General features: G+C 34.9%; 1 protein-coding gene across 16 annotated transcripts in view; it reads left to right on the top strand.

Moving 5' to 3' along the window:
• PLEKHA5 (pleckstrin homology domain containing A5) overlaps nucleotides 1-16520 on the top strand; it is a 169445-nt gene that overhangs the window by 103551 nt on the left and 49374 nt on the right. For 14 of the 16 annotated variants that reach the window (XM_080603620.1, XM_080603624.1, XM_080603616.1 and 11 more), the window contains 4 exons: nucleotides 2579-2683; nucleotides 6161-6233; nucleotides 9885-9985; nucleotides 10881-10996. In XM_080603620.1, the coding sequence (XP_080459746.1) occupies nucleotides 2579-2683; nucleotides 6161-6233; nucleotides 9885-9985; nucleotides 10881-10996 (395 nt within the window). The other 2 variants (XM_080603619.1, XM_080603618.1) reach the window with 2 other exon arrangements.

Here is a 16520-nt window from a genome sequence, read left to right on the forward strand (position 1 = left end):
CAGCTCCAGCTATTCTGGTTTTGTCCAGAGTTCAAAAACCTTGCTCGTGTTTTTCTTCAGGCTGGGGAAAGAGTAACTATCACTGGCTGGTTTTCCTGGCATCTTTCTCAGTACCGGGACTGTGCATGGTCCTGTAGCTTCTGTTTTCAGAAGCATCACAGTTGTTGGGACCATTCCTCAGAATGCATAAAATAGTACTTACAGTGTCGTGGAGTGAGAAGTATTTGAACCCTTCCATTTTTAATTATTTCCTTTCTTACTGTTTCCTCAGTATGACACAGTGTGGTGGAATGTGTGGTGGAATGGTCTGGGATGACAGACATAAAAAGAGGAGGAGATGGTCTAAAAAGTTTGAGAGCGGATAATTATTATATATATACACCTACAATATTTAAATCCTGCAGTATGTATTGTATTCTCAGCCTCAAAGGAGGCTGAGAAATCATTGTGAACAAATGCTCTCTTGTGGTAAAATAATCACAAGTCATCTAAGCCATTCTCTCTATTAGCTAAAATTAGAAATCACTTTGTGCTCTGTTTAGTTATTGTACGTCTGTATTTACAGTTGCAAAGATGTGTAATTAATGCATTAAGTCTTTGCTCAGAGTTCAGTGAAATTGGAGTCAATATGGTTTATTGTCAGACCTAAGAGAAATCTATTTAAATTACCTGAATTTGTTAGTAGACTTGACATTAGTAGTACTTGTGGTTGGTTGTGTTTTCAGAAGTCATGTGTTAACCATGTTACAAGTAATGGAGGTCTGGAAAAATCTTAAGAGTTTTTGACCCTTGAATACCTAATGCTAGAGAAGGGATGAGTGTTATAAATTATTTCTGATCCAAATCTTGGCACAGCTCTTGTGTAACTTGCCTTACAGGTAACATGCCTTACAGGTTTAATTGAATAGATGTAGAATTAATTTTATAATGTGCTGTTGGTTGTTAGAGGCTCTTTATTTTTTCCTTTTTTACATCTAGATGTCATACTTCTATTATCTTCTTTAAAAATGTCCATTTTACACCGGTAGAATTTTCCAGATGAAAATGTGAAAGATTTTGATTTACAGTTTGAATTAAGTTTTCAATTGCTTGCTCTGTCTTGCTTTCCAAACAAAGCTGAGTCAAATTTCTGTATCTCCAAGGGAAATCAAAAGCACTCCAATTGTTTTTATATTCCCTCCTTATTCTTTAAAAAAAAGAAACACAAAACGTCCTTGTTTCATTGTGTTGTAGACTTAAGACAAACACGCATAGTTTTTGTAATGTCATTCTTTTTAGACTAGGCTATATTGTACTCTTCAGTAAATGGCATTGTTGACAAAAGCTGCACATCATTTTAAATTGCAGCTTTCAGTTTGATTTTAAACCTAATGTGGAATTCTCTCTAAAGCATGTATAAATCACAATGCAATTCTGTGAGGCGTGTTGAATTTTCCTAGAGAAACCCATACCCTAATTTGCAACAAAAATTGAGTGTGCGTTTAGCCTTCCTATTTGAGCATCTTATTTAGAAACTTTGCATAACTTTTCAATTAGTCTCAGTAGTAGAGATGGGGAAGCTGAAGCACAAGATTATATTGTCTAAATTCAAATAGTAGTTTTGGAGCAGAGCCGAGAACACAGCTTAGAAAACTTATTTGAATTTTCCTTTTTCTGCAGAATGGGATGCTTTCCTATATTGCATTGCATGGTCTCTGAGGCACCAATCCTACAGAATTTAAAACACACATAATTAGTAGATCTAGTTGCAGAACAAACTTTCTAAATGTAGACTGAAAAGAATGAAGTGTGAATTGGAAAAGCACTGCACATTTCGTTATGCTTTTTCCAATTTCTTTGGGTTTCTCAAGTACAAGAAGAACGAAATCTAAAACGGTTTATATTCCCTGCTTCTCTTAATCATCTGTGATTGTTGCATAGCTGTAAGGATGTAAAAGATATAAGCGACAGCAGAAGTAAATGCTGGAGTTTAAGGACTAAAGACTCAAAGTGGACCTTAGTGCAAGTAGGTAAAATATTGAATATTCAAACTAGCCAAGGGATTTATAGAGTGGAGGTTCTTGAGGGGGAAGAAAGAATTTTAGAAAATTACCCTGTATGTTAGGAAAGTGGAAGACTCATCAAGAAGCCTGTGAATTATATCTTGTTGAAATCCGAGCATGTTTTCATTCATTAGGCCTATGTTTAAAGCAGGAAAGAGTAGAATTTTCATACTTGTGATGTAATTTTTCATAATTAACAACAGTTCAGTTGAATGGAACTAGACCTACAGCTTGGAAGATTTTCTACCTGACTGATAAGAAGGTCAGATATGTATTTGTTTTTATCATTTAAAAAAAAAAAAAAAATCTTTAGGTATCTGTCTTGGGATTTGTCTCTAAATTTTTTGCAAAGGAATAAGGAAGAAATGCTGAAGCCAGTATAACTATCATGTTTCTTCACCTAAAAAGGAATACAGTTTGCATTCTGTAATCCCTCTGAGGGACATGTATAAGAAAAAGATCTCAAAGAAAATTCATTATGATCTTTTCACAGATATTGATATTACATTTTCTTTAACCTTTTAATTTTAATTCAGACATCACGATCTTCAAAGAAGGTTCATAATTTTGGAAAGAGATCAAACTCAATAAAGAGGAACCCTAATGCACCAGTTGTCAGACGTGGCTGGCTCTACAAGCAGGTACTCTTTCCCCTTTAATCCTGGGTTGCTTTTTTGTGGTTGTTGGCTTTTTTGGTTGTTTGGTGTTGGTTTCTTTTTGGTAAGGTATATAATGTACAGAAGATGATCATTTGAAGAAAATATAATGGTGGCTATGCCAGAGTGAAAGTATAAAGTGGGAGAAACTGACGTAATATTTTAATTAAGTATCTACCTATTAGGCAACATTGTGATATAAATGAGAAATATGCATTTTTTTCCAAGCCCTTATGGGCTTGAAAAGTCTAGGCAGATGCTGGTGGTAAATAGACAAATGAATTTGAGGCATGCTTACATAACGGGACAAGGACGTATGATCCAGTATATTGTTTTTGAAATTCTGAAATTTCTTGTTAGGCTGTATCTGTATCTGTTAACATTTTTTTTAAGTAAGTAAATATTTTCAATGCAAACTGTCAGTCAGGCAAATTTCTCACATATGAAAAGATGGGGGGAATGACAATATACATGATGGTTTTCTTAAATCAAATATGATCATCTTAAAACATAGAGGGCAGTTTAGTTTTCGTATTGAACATAAACTAATCTGAAGCATTTGATCTTTATCCTTTAGTGACAGTATACCTGTAGATTTGCTAGTCTGCAATACCAGACTACTTCTTACTCTGCAAGAAACAGCAAAACTGATTGTCATATTAGGAGTATGTCTTCTTAAGTCCAACAAGAACCCTCTAAGAACTTGTCATTTAAATTCTATCGAGCTGTGAATGCCTGTATATAATTTTGAATATACATTGTCATTTATTCTCCCTACTCTGATACTCTGACCAGCTTTCTGGATGCTGTTGAGTCAGTTTTGAAAATCTACTACTAAGCAGATTTTTTAGCAGATTTTTTCAGTAGTAAGTATCTGTTTAGTAGTAGATTTTTCCATGTTTAGATACTCTTGTGGCCTCTGTTCTCATTTAGTGTTGAGAGAGAAAATTCACAAGGATGACAGTTGGTTTTTTTGTTTTTTTTTTCCTTTATGGGGCTATTTATGTTACACTTCTTGGCATAGAAAAAGCACCTTTATTCCTGAGATGATCAAATAACTCAACTGAAATACAAAGTCTAAATTACAGCACAGGTATTTGTGCGGATGAGTATCAGTGTTACGCAATCTATGTTTCTGGTATACATGCAAGTATAAAAATCTCCCCCTGCAGTAGAAACAGAAGTTTGCTGATACTTTGCTTCATACTTCTGAAGAAGTTAGAGCTCTTTGAATTCCTCATTTTGATGGTTTGGCTTTTCATTTTGAGGTCCTTTGTGTTGAGTTTTACATGTATGGAAAGTGAAGTTAAGCACCTAGATCAACTTAGTGGTACCTAAATCAACTTAGTGGAATGCTGTAAAGGTTCTTGCTGTTTTATGTGTGTTTTGTTTGTTTCAATCCAATAGTGAAATCTTCAGAATGGATATTCAGCATACAAAGTAGTGTAAAGATGTTGCTTTCCCAAAACTTTGCTTAATGTTCTAAGTCCATTATAGTGTACAGTTCTTTAACTCATGAAGAAACAGTAACTGTATTTTAAGATTGCAAATTTGTTAAGGTTGGAAGGGAACTCTTGATCATCTAGTGTAACCTCCCCTGCTTAACCAGGGTCAGTTAGAGCCAGTTGCCTCGAGCTGTGTCCAGTCTGGTTTTGAATATTCCCACAGATGGAAGCTAACCACAACCTTTGTGCCACTGATCACCACCATCTGGGCCTTGCATTTCAGCCAGTTTTCAGTCCATCTCATTGTCCAAATGAGGTGGACTGTCCATTGGAAGGGTTTTGTGTGTAAAATGATTTAAATGCTTTGATGTTTGATTGTGTTGTGTAAGGAATGATTGCTGTATGTTTTCATGTTGTAGTAGTAAATGAAAGTTAATTTACTCATGAATTTCACTAATAGATATTATCTCAGGAACCTACAGTCCCTCAGCAACTTACAGTAAAAGTATGTGCAGGTTTCTTTTTGATAATAAAATGACTTTCTTAACATAATCATATAATGACAGAGTACAGTAAGTTTTGTTTGACCCAGGGTATGGTATCTCATTTCATGTAATGCCAATTTTCTGTAATTTGTCTAATTATTATAATCAGAATCAGGAGGAAAAAATAATTCGTAAATTACTGATACAGAAAGGTTTTACTTTGAAGTAAGAAAAAAATAAAATATGAGAACCCCATAGTCATTTTGTGTGCCTTCCTGCTATGTCTAAGGAAGGCAGAAATATCATTCCTGGAGTGTTTCATTTTTGGCAGAATTCTGCACATGACCATGTAGAAACCTGTTGATGTTTTCGAGTGATGGGAGAAGTGTGCTGTTGCATAACAGCTTCTTTAGCAAGCCTGTCAAGGTTTGAGTTAATCCTTTGTACTGAACAAGTTTAGGAATTTTCAAATCATAAGGTTGATTTTTATGGGCAGTGTCCTTTGGGCCACGGGTCCTGCGTTCTAATCCACTACCGAGTTAGTGACCTTGTCAGTAAGGGGAGGAAGCCAGTCTGCCCCCTTTGTGTCTGCTTTACCAGCTGTGAAATAGGAGCTGACTGCTGTGGACAGTGCTTCTATACTTCATTAGTATTTGTTAAATCACTTTGAAGTCCTTAGAAGAAAGGGGCTGTAAAATGTTTAGTTATTCTATTTATCAAAACTTGTGTAGCAAAAGATTATTTTAACTTTTTCTGAATAATATTTCATAGCTAATTCTTGGCTTATTCCTTTTCCATCCTTCAGATATTGCCCCCACCCCAAAAAGAGCAGAGGCTAAAAATGATGCAAATATTTCCTTAAAAACAACAGTTTTTCTTGAGTATAGCTTAAGATTTCGGATTTAATTATAGAATCCTTCTTGGTTGTCAGAAAACCTATTCACAAAAAGAATATTGGTAATTCACTCGTACCTTTCTTCTTGGAGCAGATTATCATATTTACGAAATCTAATCCTGCTAGGATCTGCATGCTGCAATGCTTCAGCTTATTTAACCTGCAGTGTAGTGGCAGTCCTTCATTCTGAGTTGTGCAATGTAAATTGATCATAAAAGAAAACAAAATAGCTTTAGGAATAAACTTAGTGGGAAAGAATTTGCTCTAGATACTTGAGCAGTAGTAGAAGATTAGAATTTTAGTAGACAGTTTCTTCATAAAGCAAAGGATGGCTTTTTAAGTGCTACCTTGCTCATTTAACAAAAAAAGTTTAGATCTTTTCTGTTTAGTGTAGATTGTAGTCTCTGGCATGTTGAAATAATGGGCTCCCACTGCATCTCTTCTTGAACCATGTTAATGTTAGGCTTCCTGGGTTTGCAGCATCAGGTCTGTAATGAGAAGTCAAAGGTACTTAAAATAAGTACTTAGCTAGGAAAACTAGCATACCACCACAGTTTCATAGTACTCGGTTTAATTTGTGAACAGTTTATTGTTTAGAGATGTGAAAGTACTTATGTGATTGCTTTTATTAATACAGGACAGTACTGGAATGAAGTTGTGGAAGAAGCGGTGGTTTGTGCTCTCCGATCTGTGCCTCTTCTATTACAGAGGTAAGTTCCATTCAGGAAAGGTTTGTTTGCTAGTTTCACTGCAAGCAGATAAATTTTGGCTCACTACTCAATGTAAGAAAAAAGAAGATGCTACTTAACTTAATGGAAGAAATAGTTGTATAGCTGCCAATATCCCGGCCCGCTACTTTTTTTCTTTTTCTTTTCCTTTCTTAATTAGCAATTTCATATAATTACTTCCTCCCTGTCAAGTATGCTCAAAGGGCAAATCCATTCACAACCACCTCTTTAATACATTCACATTCTAGATTGTACTTTTCTCACTACTTCTGTTGCTAGAAAGTAAATATGCCAAGTTAAATCTGATTTCTCATGCAAATGAAGTAACTGAAATGGGGATATGAAAGGTATAGTGAAGGGGGGCTGAAACTCTGCCTTTAGAAAGAAAAAGTTTATGTATGCCTTTTGGGAATCTAATCAGTGTTCATGAATACTTGTAATGTAAATGTTGTCCAGTTTAATATGAGTAGAAGTCTCTGCTGCATTTGAAACACAGAAAAAATCTGTTAGTACCTTTATGTAGCTATGTCACATGTATTTTACAGGGGAAAAACAAGCTGCTTGCAATTCTAGTCTGGAGATACATATGTTAGAAAACTGATTTCTTCACCATTACAGATTATTGACTGTAGTGCTCCTGAGACGATAAACCAACAGGACTTGTGCCTGTGGAAACATATTCAGTCCTGAAATAAGGTGTACAATAATAATGTTTTAAAGGAGGCTAAGATCAAAGAAGAGTGTAAAGCATGGCAAAATAGAGGAAAATGAACGGAACTCCGCAGCCTTGTGAAGAGTAAGAGAGGGTTTCAGCTTACGAGAGACGCTTGGAATTGGCAGAAGTGTTGGTGCTGGTGACATTGAAAGCAGTGACTGATTAAATTAAAATGCTTTTCTGTTTAAGTACAGCATATTTCTGTGCTGATCAAGACAAATCAGGTTACAAAACACAAAAGCTCTGTCTTTGTAACTATTTTAGTTAACAAATTCTGAATTATTGAAATATAATCTAGCTATGTCTCTTTACCCAGAAAAATATATATTGGTGGATAAACAGCTGTGGAGTCAAAATTGATCTGTCATTTCAGTCATGCAGGCATCGATTGTTCTACAATTACACTGCAGTTAGTTAAGTGGTCATTACATACTCTGCTTTCTTATGGGGCTTTCTTATTTTAAACAAGTCTTCAGGCTTTCTCTTTCAAAGGTTGTAAAGAAATTGCTGCTTTGTCATTTCATTAAGAACAGATTAAATTGATGTAAAGCACTGCAAATGGATTGAAAAAAATAAAATAAATCCAGGCAGCTTTATAATCTTTCTTTTTCTACATCCTAGTGTACCTAATAAGCTGAAATACAAGCAGAGTAGTCTAAATTGTTTACATGATAAACTTCACTTTTAGCTGTCATTGTCTTACGAGAAAGCAATTAAAGCTTATAAACTTTAAATAAACTGATGTATAGTGAATCTTAAAAGTATTAGAAGTGGCCACTAATATTAGAAGAAAAGATGCACACTCTAAACCCTGTGCTTTTAAATTTTTGTATTACGTTTCAGATACTGGAAAAAAATGGAAAAGGGGAGCAGTGCACTTAATGCTAGACCACAAACAGTGCTTCTAGCTGTCTGTTTGTCTGTTTATGATTACTGGTTTGTTGGTGGTTTGTTGCGGTTTGTTTTTGGTGTGTTTTTTTTTTCATTTTGTTACTAAATCTTACTGAAGTTTTATGATATTGTTACGATGTTAGCAGCTAATACTTAAATCTAATTTACAGATGAAAAATGATTTCACTGTACTTTTTCAGAGCTTAGAGAATGTTTTTCACTGGAGGATAAAAGACTGCCTGCTTTCATATCAAAAGGTTATTGTTGGAACAAATAAAAGATCTTTGAGCTGTACAGAAGATCTGCTATTTTTCCCTTGTATTATTCATATAGAGCATACAAGTAAAGATGGGTATGGGGCAGTGTAATGTGTAGATAAAAGCTACTCTGATGGGAAACAGATTTCAAAAATCAGGAAATGGAATGTAGCAGTATGTCTTTAACAAAGACCAAAGACCTCCAGACACACAGCTGTTTAGTGGAACAAAAATGCTTAATGCTTTTATATAGCACTACTGAATGCAATAAACAAGTTGAAGTGTAATCTAGCAGCAGAAAAAATGTTTCCCCCAAAACCAGTCCAAATAAAGTAGAAGACCCCAGCTTTGCCATTCATTCTGGGACACAGAAAAAAACAGCAATATTCCATTGTGTGTGTGTCTAGTAAGGAGTAAATATTTGGGGATAAGGGAAGGGTGGGGGAGAATTGTTTCAGGCATGCTTCTGAGTAGACCTGAAAGTCCTCCCTTCATGCCTTTATCTTATACAAAATATTTTTATACTAAGTTCAATTAAATAGCTATCCAAGACAGCTTAATTTTTGCATCTAACATCTTTTGTAATGCTAGTATAGCTGAGCAGAGCTTTACACTTATGGATAACTTAAAAGAAAGATGTGGTTTTTCAGAATTTAGTATGTAGATCAGATCAGAACAAGAAAAAGATTTGTAAATCCACATATAAGGTAGTCCTTTTGTTCTGTTTATATGTATTTTACTATAATTCTTTTAATTGTAGCAGTATTAATTTTCTGTGCTTGAAACTTTAGAATATCTATTTTTCATCTTCGTTTCATGGATACATAGTCATTTATTGTGGGCAGTGTCTTCAACTAAGACAAGCATTATATGGCCATATCTTAAGATTCTGGTTGTGAATAGAAGTTCTGTGTCTGAAACAAAATTAAGATTGACTTTGAGAATTGTATCCAATTAATCTTCTATTAAAGCATAATTGGATTTGACAGCTGGTTGTGGCTTCCAGTTAAAATGTCAAGTTATTATTTATAAGTTTTTTTAGTTGTATGTAAAATAGGGTTCAGTGAAAAGGGTGGGGTTTTTGCTTGTTTTTTTTTAAGTGGTCTGACACATCTATTCTGACAAATCAAATGTAATTGAGTGTAAACTGTTCCTGAGAATTATAACAATCTCCTGTCTTCATATGCCTGATATAAGTCAACAGTTAGAAGGATGTGCAAATTTTTTACTAAGCAAACAATAGATTGTAGGTATTGTCACTGAATTAGTCTTAACTTCCTTCTGCTTTTCAGTTTTGAAGTCTTCTGTAGGTAAGCACCGATTCGCAGAAAAACTCTAGCTAATGCTACTGATGTTGCTTGCTATAAGGTAGCTGAGATATTTTAACTTTTACAGAACTGGCAATTTCAGGAGGTGTTTTTTTGACTTTTTCCTCCAAGATGGAAGAGCATAAAGGTGGCCATATTCTGATGGCATAGATTTTGTGGTGCTGAGCAGGTTTTGGGGAGTGTGATATGTATTGTGTAGCACGAGTTGGCAGAGAGAGACTGCACAATTACTATTGTGGGCTACACACTTATGAGATTATACAGATACCTACGTAACAAATGGATCTGGCTTTGTGATTCCTTAATGCATTTTTTTCCAAGGTAAAATCTTGTTACTGATCATGTACTGTTAAATACAGAGTTTCAGCTAAGTGCTTGAATATGAGTATTATGTATCAAAATACTTTGTTTCTGTAATTAAAGAATATATATATATTCACAGATGAGAAAGAAGAAGGAATACTAGGTAGCATACTTCTACCTAGTTTTCAGATATCTGTGCTTTCTCCTGAGGACCATATTAACCGCAAATATGCCTTTAAGGTAAGGGAATGATTTTTTGGGTGTTTAATTTTGTCTGATAACACAATAATCTAGTGATGAGAGCTTGTTTTACTGAGTTATGATGCAAAATAGGATTGACAAACAGCTTCTGAGATTAACTTTTGCATAATACAGTAGCAGAGTATTCAAGTATTTAGTCTGATGTAAATACAGACAGTATTACTAGAATAAGAATGGATAAGTGTTGCATACAGCTAGTCCTTCATTTTTAGTTCATTGCTCTTAAATTCTGTGTGGTGTTTTAGAATTGTAAACTACAACCATCTCTAGACTTAGCCACTAATGAAAGTTCTGTAGTTATTTAGGTACAAGGTAACTTTACATAAAAATAAGGTTTTATTATCACTTAGACTTTTTATCACTAATGTTTCATAGTTAATCTTTATAATCATGATATAACTCACTCCACTCAATGTTCTTTCTTTACTTTTTTGTGTTTTATGAGCTCCTTTTGGTTCTTCATTTGGCCTGCTAAACAGCACATGATTTACTGTGGTAAGTCCAAATTAAAACATACTGTATCATTAGGATGGCAAAAATCTATGCCAGTCTTATTCATGTTAATTAACTGTATTAACTTACATTAATGATTAATTGAGGCTGTTTTTAATAGAATGAAAAAATTTAGGATCTTTTATCAGGTATGTTAATATAGAGGCGGCTGTGACTGAAAATTGTATGATTCTGTTTTGAAGATATGAATGGAGTGAAAAATAAATATAACTGAAATATTTCTTCTGGTATTTTTTCTGATATTATTTTCAGAAATTTTATTACAGAATAAATTACAGAAAATATAAAATAACATTATTTGCCTCTTTTCTTTTACAGAAACTTATATTTTAATTGCAATGACCATGTCATTTCCAATCAGGCAGCTCATCCAAACATGAGGACATATTATTTCTGCACAGATACAGGAAAGGAAATGGAGTTGTGGATGAAAGCCATGACGGATGCAGCACTTGTGCAGACAGAGCCTGTGAAAAGGTAGTGTGGACTGATAAAACAGTGGAACAGTGTACTTCTTTCACATGTTTACTTTGACTTATTTAAATGAAAGGATGTACCTTTCATTTAAATTGTCTGAGATAGAACATCAATTGTCTGAGATAATTCCTCCTTGTATTGAAGACTCCCTGCTAATTTAACAATATTGGATACAGTTTTGGAATTATGTTCTGAATACGGATGCTTTGAGTGCAAGGGGAGAGGGGGGAAAAAAATGACTAGTTCCTTTAGCCAGGTGCATCAGGAGTGCAATGGCAAGTACTATGCACAGGCGTATTTGATGTCCTCTGCCCTCCTGACTGAAGAGCAACGGTAGCTCAAATGGTGCTAGTCTTTGACTAAAACTTGTCTTAAGTGTCAAATTCACAGTTCTGGGTTCTGGCCAAATTAAACAGTTGCATCTGTAAGTCTTCACATTCTTTTATATCATTAAGTGATCATTAAAATTATACTTACCTGATCTGGAGCCTTATCTTTTATGTACCCATATGTTGACAACAAAAGGTGAGTCATCACTGAAAGCCATGTGTTCTCAGAAACGGAATATTACCTGCTGCTGTCTATCCAGTAAAAATCATTTTCTCCCTGATTGTGGTCCCTTGGGTCAGCTCCATGGCATCTATAATGGAAACCTCATCAATACAAAATGTAAAAGCTCCTCATTATTTATGGCACAGAAATTGTTGCTGATGGCTGCTGTCAGTTGATCTACTTCTGTGGTCTGCTGGTTCCTGCCATGTTGGAGCTAAATGAGTGGTGGCAATACTAAGAAATCTTAAATTAAAAAATAAAATAAAATTCCATAGACATGGATACTAAAGACAGAAAAGGTACCTTTTTTTGTTTGTTTGTTTGAGTGAGCACATTAAACTTGTCAAAGTACAAGGAATTTTTCTCAATTTTGCATCACTTGTCTAAGTCATTGCTGTTAACTCATTTGCGTCATTTCTGCATCCTGTGTTCTGGTATGGTGCTGACAGAAGTATTAAATGGGACGCAGAATGATTAGATACTTTTAATCTTAGATGTTTTAATGTTTTGAGAGATTCTCAGTCAAATATAATGAAACTTTTCTTTACATCAATTTGTGGGACTTTGAAACAGATAAAAGTAAACAAGGAACAGTTCCAAATTGGTACCTGTGCAGTCTTTTAGTAACAAATCTTAAACAAAAGGTTGAAATCTTATCTGTCTACTGTAATATTCTTTGAATAGGTAGAGAGCAGATGAAGTATTTTGTTCTTAACATTGGATAGCATAGTGAAATAGATTAATAGGAATCACATTGTTCTCTATAGTTCAGAAAAAAATAACACATGCTTCAGTCTGTCAGTTATCATGTTTATTGTCCCCAGATTGCTGAAAATAAAAGATTTCAGCTTGTAGAAATGAGGAGTGGTAGGTCTGATTACTGTTATAAAATTGATGTAAGATTTCGTACTGTATATAAACATGTTTTATTCTTAGTCTCCTGTAACCCCTCTCTTATTTGGGAACAACAGATGATGTGGGGAAGGCATGAGCAGAGTGAGATAAGAGCACAAACGCTAATACTTTTTTGATAATAGCATTTTCACCTTTTAACTTTTCAATTTAGAGCTTTTAAAAGAGATTGCACTTAAAGCAATGAGATTACCTTGACAAAATATCTCATTTCACTTAGTGAGTAATACATTTAATTTAAAACTCTGGGTTGGCTTTCATTGCAAATGTTTTGCAGATAGCTGTGGTAGCTTATGGACAGAGAAATGATTAACCCAAATCAGACCCGCTTAACTTTAAACAAAAATAATGTCTTGATTATATAAACACTCTGTAGGGGTAGTAATACTGAAGTGGGTCATTCTGAATCTTTCTGAACCTGTGAAAGGGCCTTCATTTGGGGTATGCAGTAATGTAAGATTGAAAATGTGAAAGCACATCTCTATAGTAGAAAAAATAATTGGAAAAAGGTACATCTCTGATAGAACCTCTTTAATAAGTGTCTTCGTAGTCTTATGTAATAGTTGCATATGTTGTGTAGAACATAGTGAATTCAAATATATAGACAAATGCTACAGTATTACTTGTGATATTTGTTTGAACATAAGCAATCAAAAGTTTCGTTGATGTAAACATTCACTTCTTTATTGGTTTGTAATATATCTGTCCAGTCTTGTTTCCTGCCTTAGAGCCTATCGAGATGCATAGTAATCTTATGCTGGTGTTTGGTCCAGCTTTGTGTGATTGTCATTCTTCCTAGGCTGCGGTTCCATGATTGCTTTATCATGACTGATGTGCAGTCCATTGCAGTTAAGGGTATTCCAGCCTCCCCAAACGTTTGGTCACTCACCTATCTCCTTCTTTCGGCTGCAGTGCCTATTCCAGCACTGATGTCTGCCTGTTTGATAGCGTATAGGCAAATGGAGGGGGGATTCCCAGTGTAGCTGAACTTATCTAGTGGTTTTCATCCAGGTTCATGCTCCTGCTATCTGACTTGCATTGCTTCAGCTGCTTATCTTAGTCCTTGGTGAATCAGCGTAGTACACTGAACTAGCAGAAAAGCACTCAGCAGCAAAATCTGTAGTTTCCTGCCTGGTTATCAAGATGAATGGGCTTACTGACAGACAAAACAAGTGACAGAAACACAAAAAGCATCTCTGTAACACTATCCTGTTGTTTTAATTCAGGAAGGAAAAAAAATGAACAGAAGAAATTTGACCTATTTGAAAAATTTGCTAGTAGTCTTGAAATAATTACTTGAGAGAGAACACATTTCAAAACCATTGAAGTCTCTAAAAACTTTCATGTCTGTTAGCTATAGTAAGGAAAAAATCCCTCAGACATCTGTTTCTAAAGAACCCATCTTTTGGCTATCAATCCAATTCTTAAAATGAACCATATAGCAGGATATGATCTTATCCAGAAGAAATACTATTTCATCCCTGTACATTTCTGTTAAGTATTAAGTATCATATTACCTCATCTTTAAGTAACCTAAAGTTTGGCATGCAAGTAGCTTTAAGAATAAATGATTGGGGTTGAAGAAAAATTCAGCTAGTGCCTTTGTTTCTCAATTCTATCATTCATAGAGGTTCTGTCATTACACTGACTATAGTTTTCTAACAGACCAAGTTACTTATGGTACAATTGTTGGAGTTATTAGGAACTTACTTTCTTAAATATTTATGCAAGTTGACATCGAGGAACTCTTCTGTGCTTGTTAATATAAATTGCCCAGTAATAAATCAGAGTTGTTACAGGTATGGCTCTTTTAATCTAGAAGTTAAGGGACTTCCATTATGGTACTCTGAAAATTTAAACACAAGAGTTTGTCAAATGGCATGTTTCAGGTTGAAATAACTTCAGAGCTAGAATCTGTCTTGATTTTTTTCTGAGCCTGTGATTTCCTTAGAGGGAAAAAAAGATAAATATTTTAAATAAGTTGTGGGTTTCTTTTGCATGGTTTGCCATAAAAAATTCTTTCTTTCCACGTATAATGAGCAACATAATACAGAAATGAGGTGAGAAAAATACAATCATTTCTTATAGAATTGATCTGAAACTGAAACTTGCAGTAGAAAAACTCCCTTATGACATATAACTGTGGGAAAGGACAATTACAAATTGGTCCTATTGACTTAACTGTAATTCTTCCTTACTATGCTTTTTTTTTTTACTTAGGCAGTAAATTCAATTTTAATAATGTACTGAGGAACTTATCAAAATCATTAGCAACAAATACTGTAATTAGTGAGGAACTACTTAAGCTTATCACTCAAAATACAGCCTCAAATAACCTCTCTGGATTAGCAGAACATTTTATTCATTCAGTGTTGTAACACTGCAGACCCCAGTCAAGTTGTCTGATTACTGATTGCTTGCTTGTGCTTGTGGATGCTGATGTCCATCAACCAACATTTTACCCTAAATGCTGATTTCTTTACACTCTTAGGTTTGAGCATGATTTTCCTGTACTCTCACTGTCAGCTGTGTGTGCTAGAGCCCTTGTTCATTCTTCTGAGTGATGCAGCATGTACTAGGAACTGTTTTTTTCTCCTAATAGTTATTGTCCCTGAACAGCATAAGCTAAGCTGCCAAAAAAGCACTTATTAGCATAGCAGCATCCACAGTGGGGGTTCACTGACAGTGCTGCGTTTGAAAAACATGGCTTTTTCTTTTTAAGTGCCTCTAGCTGGCTTTGTTACATTTGCAGTCCTCATGTCCATCTGATAATTGATTACATAGCCCTCCCATCCATTTTATTATTTTACATCTGTTTGTAAGAGCTGAAATTAGTACTTTTCATGTATTACTGTTCCATACATATTTTCTAGTAGAAATCTATACTAAATGCAATTTATAAGCCGAAACACATGTATTTGATGCTCATTTTCCTCTCTTATCCTTCTGAATACCCCATGAGTCTTGTTAAATGTCTTTGAGAGCTGGATACTAAAATGGAGACAAATAAATATGGATTTATATTTCTTAGATTTACATGCTAGTTTCTGATAATTCTTTCCCTCTTGGAAAATTTGCTATTGAAAGAGATCTCTTGCTCACACTTATTTGACTGATCCGATGAACAAAGTTGAAGGTGAGCCCAAAAGTCTATTTTTATCGATTTGAACGTCAGTCGTTTAGCCACTGCACCATCAGAAAGGATGTCAAATAGAAATGCTTGGCTCTGCTGCATGTAACGATAGTAACAAGTGATAAAGCACATAGATAGCATGGAAAAAAAATTATGTGGTTTTCTTTTTCATTGCTTTTTAAATTAAGATCTCCAGTGAGAAGTATGATAACGTGGATAGAACACTATGCTAAGCCTCGACTTTGCCACCTATCCGATGAATGTCCTTAGGGATGCCACACTCTGTCTGCACCACAGTTTTTCCATCCATAAAATGTCAACTACTTCTCTACAGTAAAACACCCTGAGGCAGATTGATATAAAGTGTTATATAAGGGGGTAGATGATAGTATTAACAGATTCACAGATTCACAGAATCATCTAGGTTGGAAGAGACCTCCAAGATCACCAAGTCCAACCTCTGCACAGGGCTTTGCTCTGATTGCTCTTCTCCGTTGGTTCAGTTTTTTCTTTTCCCCTCTAATTTCCAGGCTAACCGGACTCATACGAGTTTATACCTGAGCTTGTACAGAACTGCCCATTTTCTCCCGCTTCAGTAGTTCCCAGTTTTCCCACTTTCAGGAGTTTTCCTTTTGAGCTTTGTTTCGGTGGGAGAAACAAGCTGGCACAGCAGGTCCTCTGCTCTCCGGGCCAATTAAGGCATGCTACATATAATATTGCCTGTGTTTAGGATTATTTCCAAAGTAGTACTTAGAATTTATTTGCAAACTATTGAGTGCTGGCTAAAAGATTAAATTTTATTACCCCTTTTGGCTTGATAATTGCAGGAAATAGCATTTTAAATTCACTTTTTTCTTGGGAAATTCCTTTATCTTATGTTAAATCACTAGGTAGTGCAGTTTTGAGGTGGAGTGAGGAGGTGATCCT

The sequence above is a fragment of the Anser brachyrhynchus genome (genome assembly GCF_964034855.1).
Source record: "Anser brachyrhynchus genome assembly, chromosome: 1".
NCBI lineage: Eukaryota > Metazoa > Chordata > Aves > Anseriformes > Anatidae > Anser > Anser brachyrhynchus.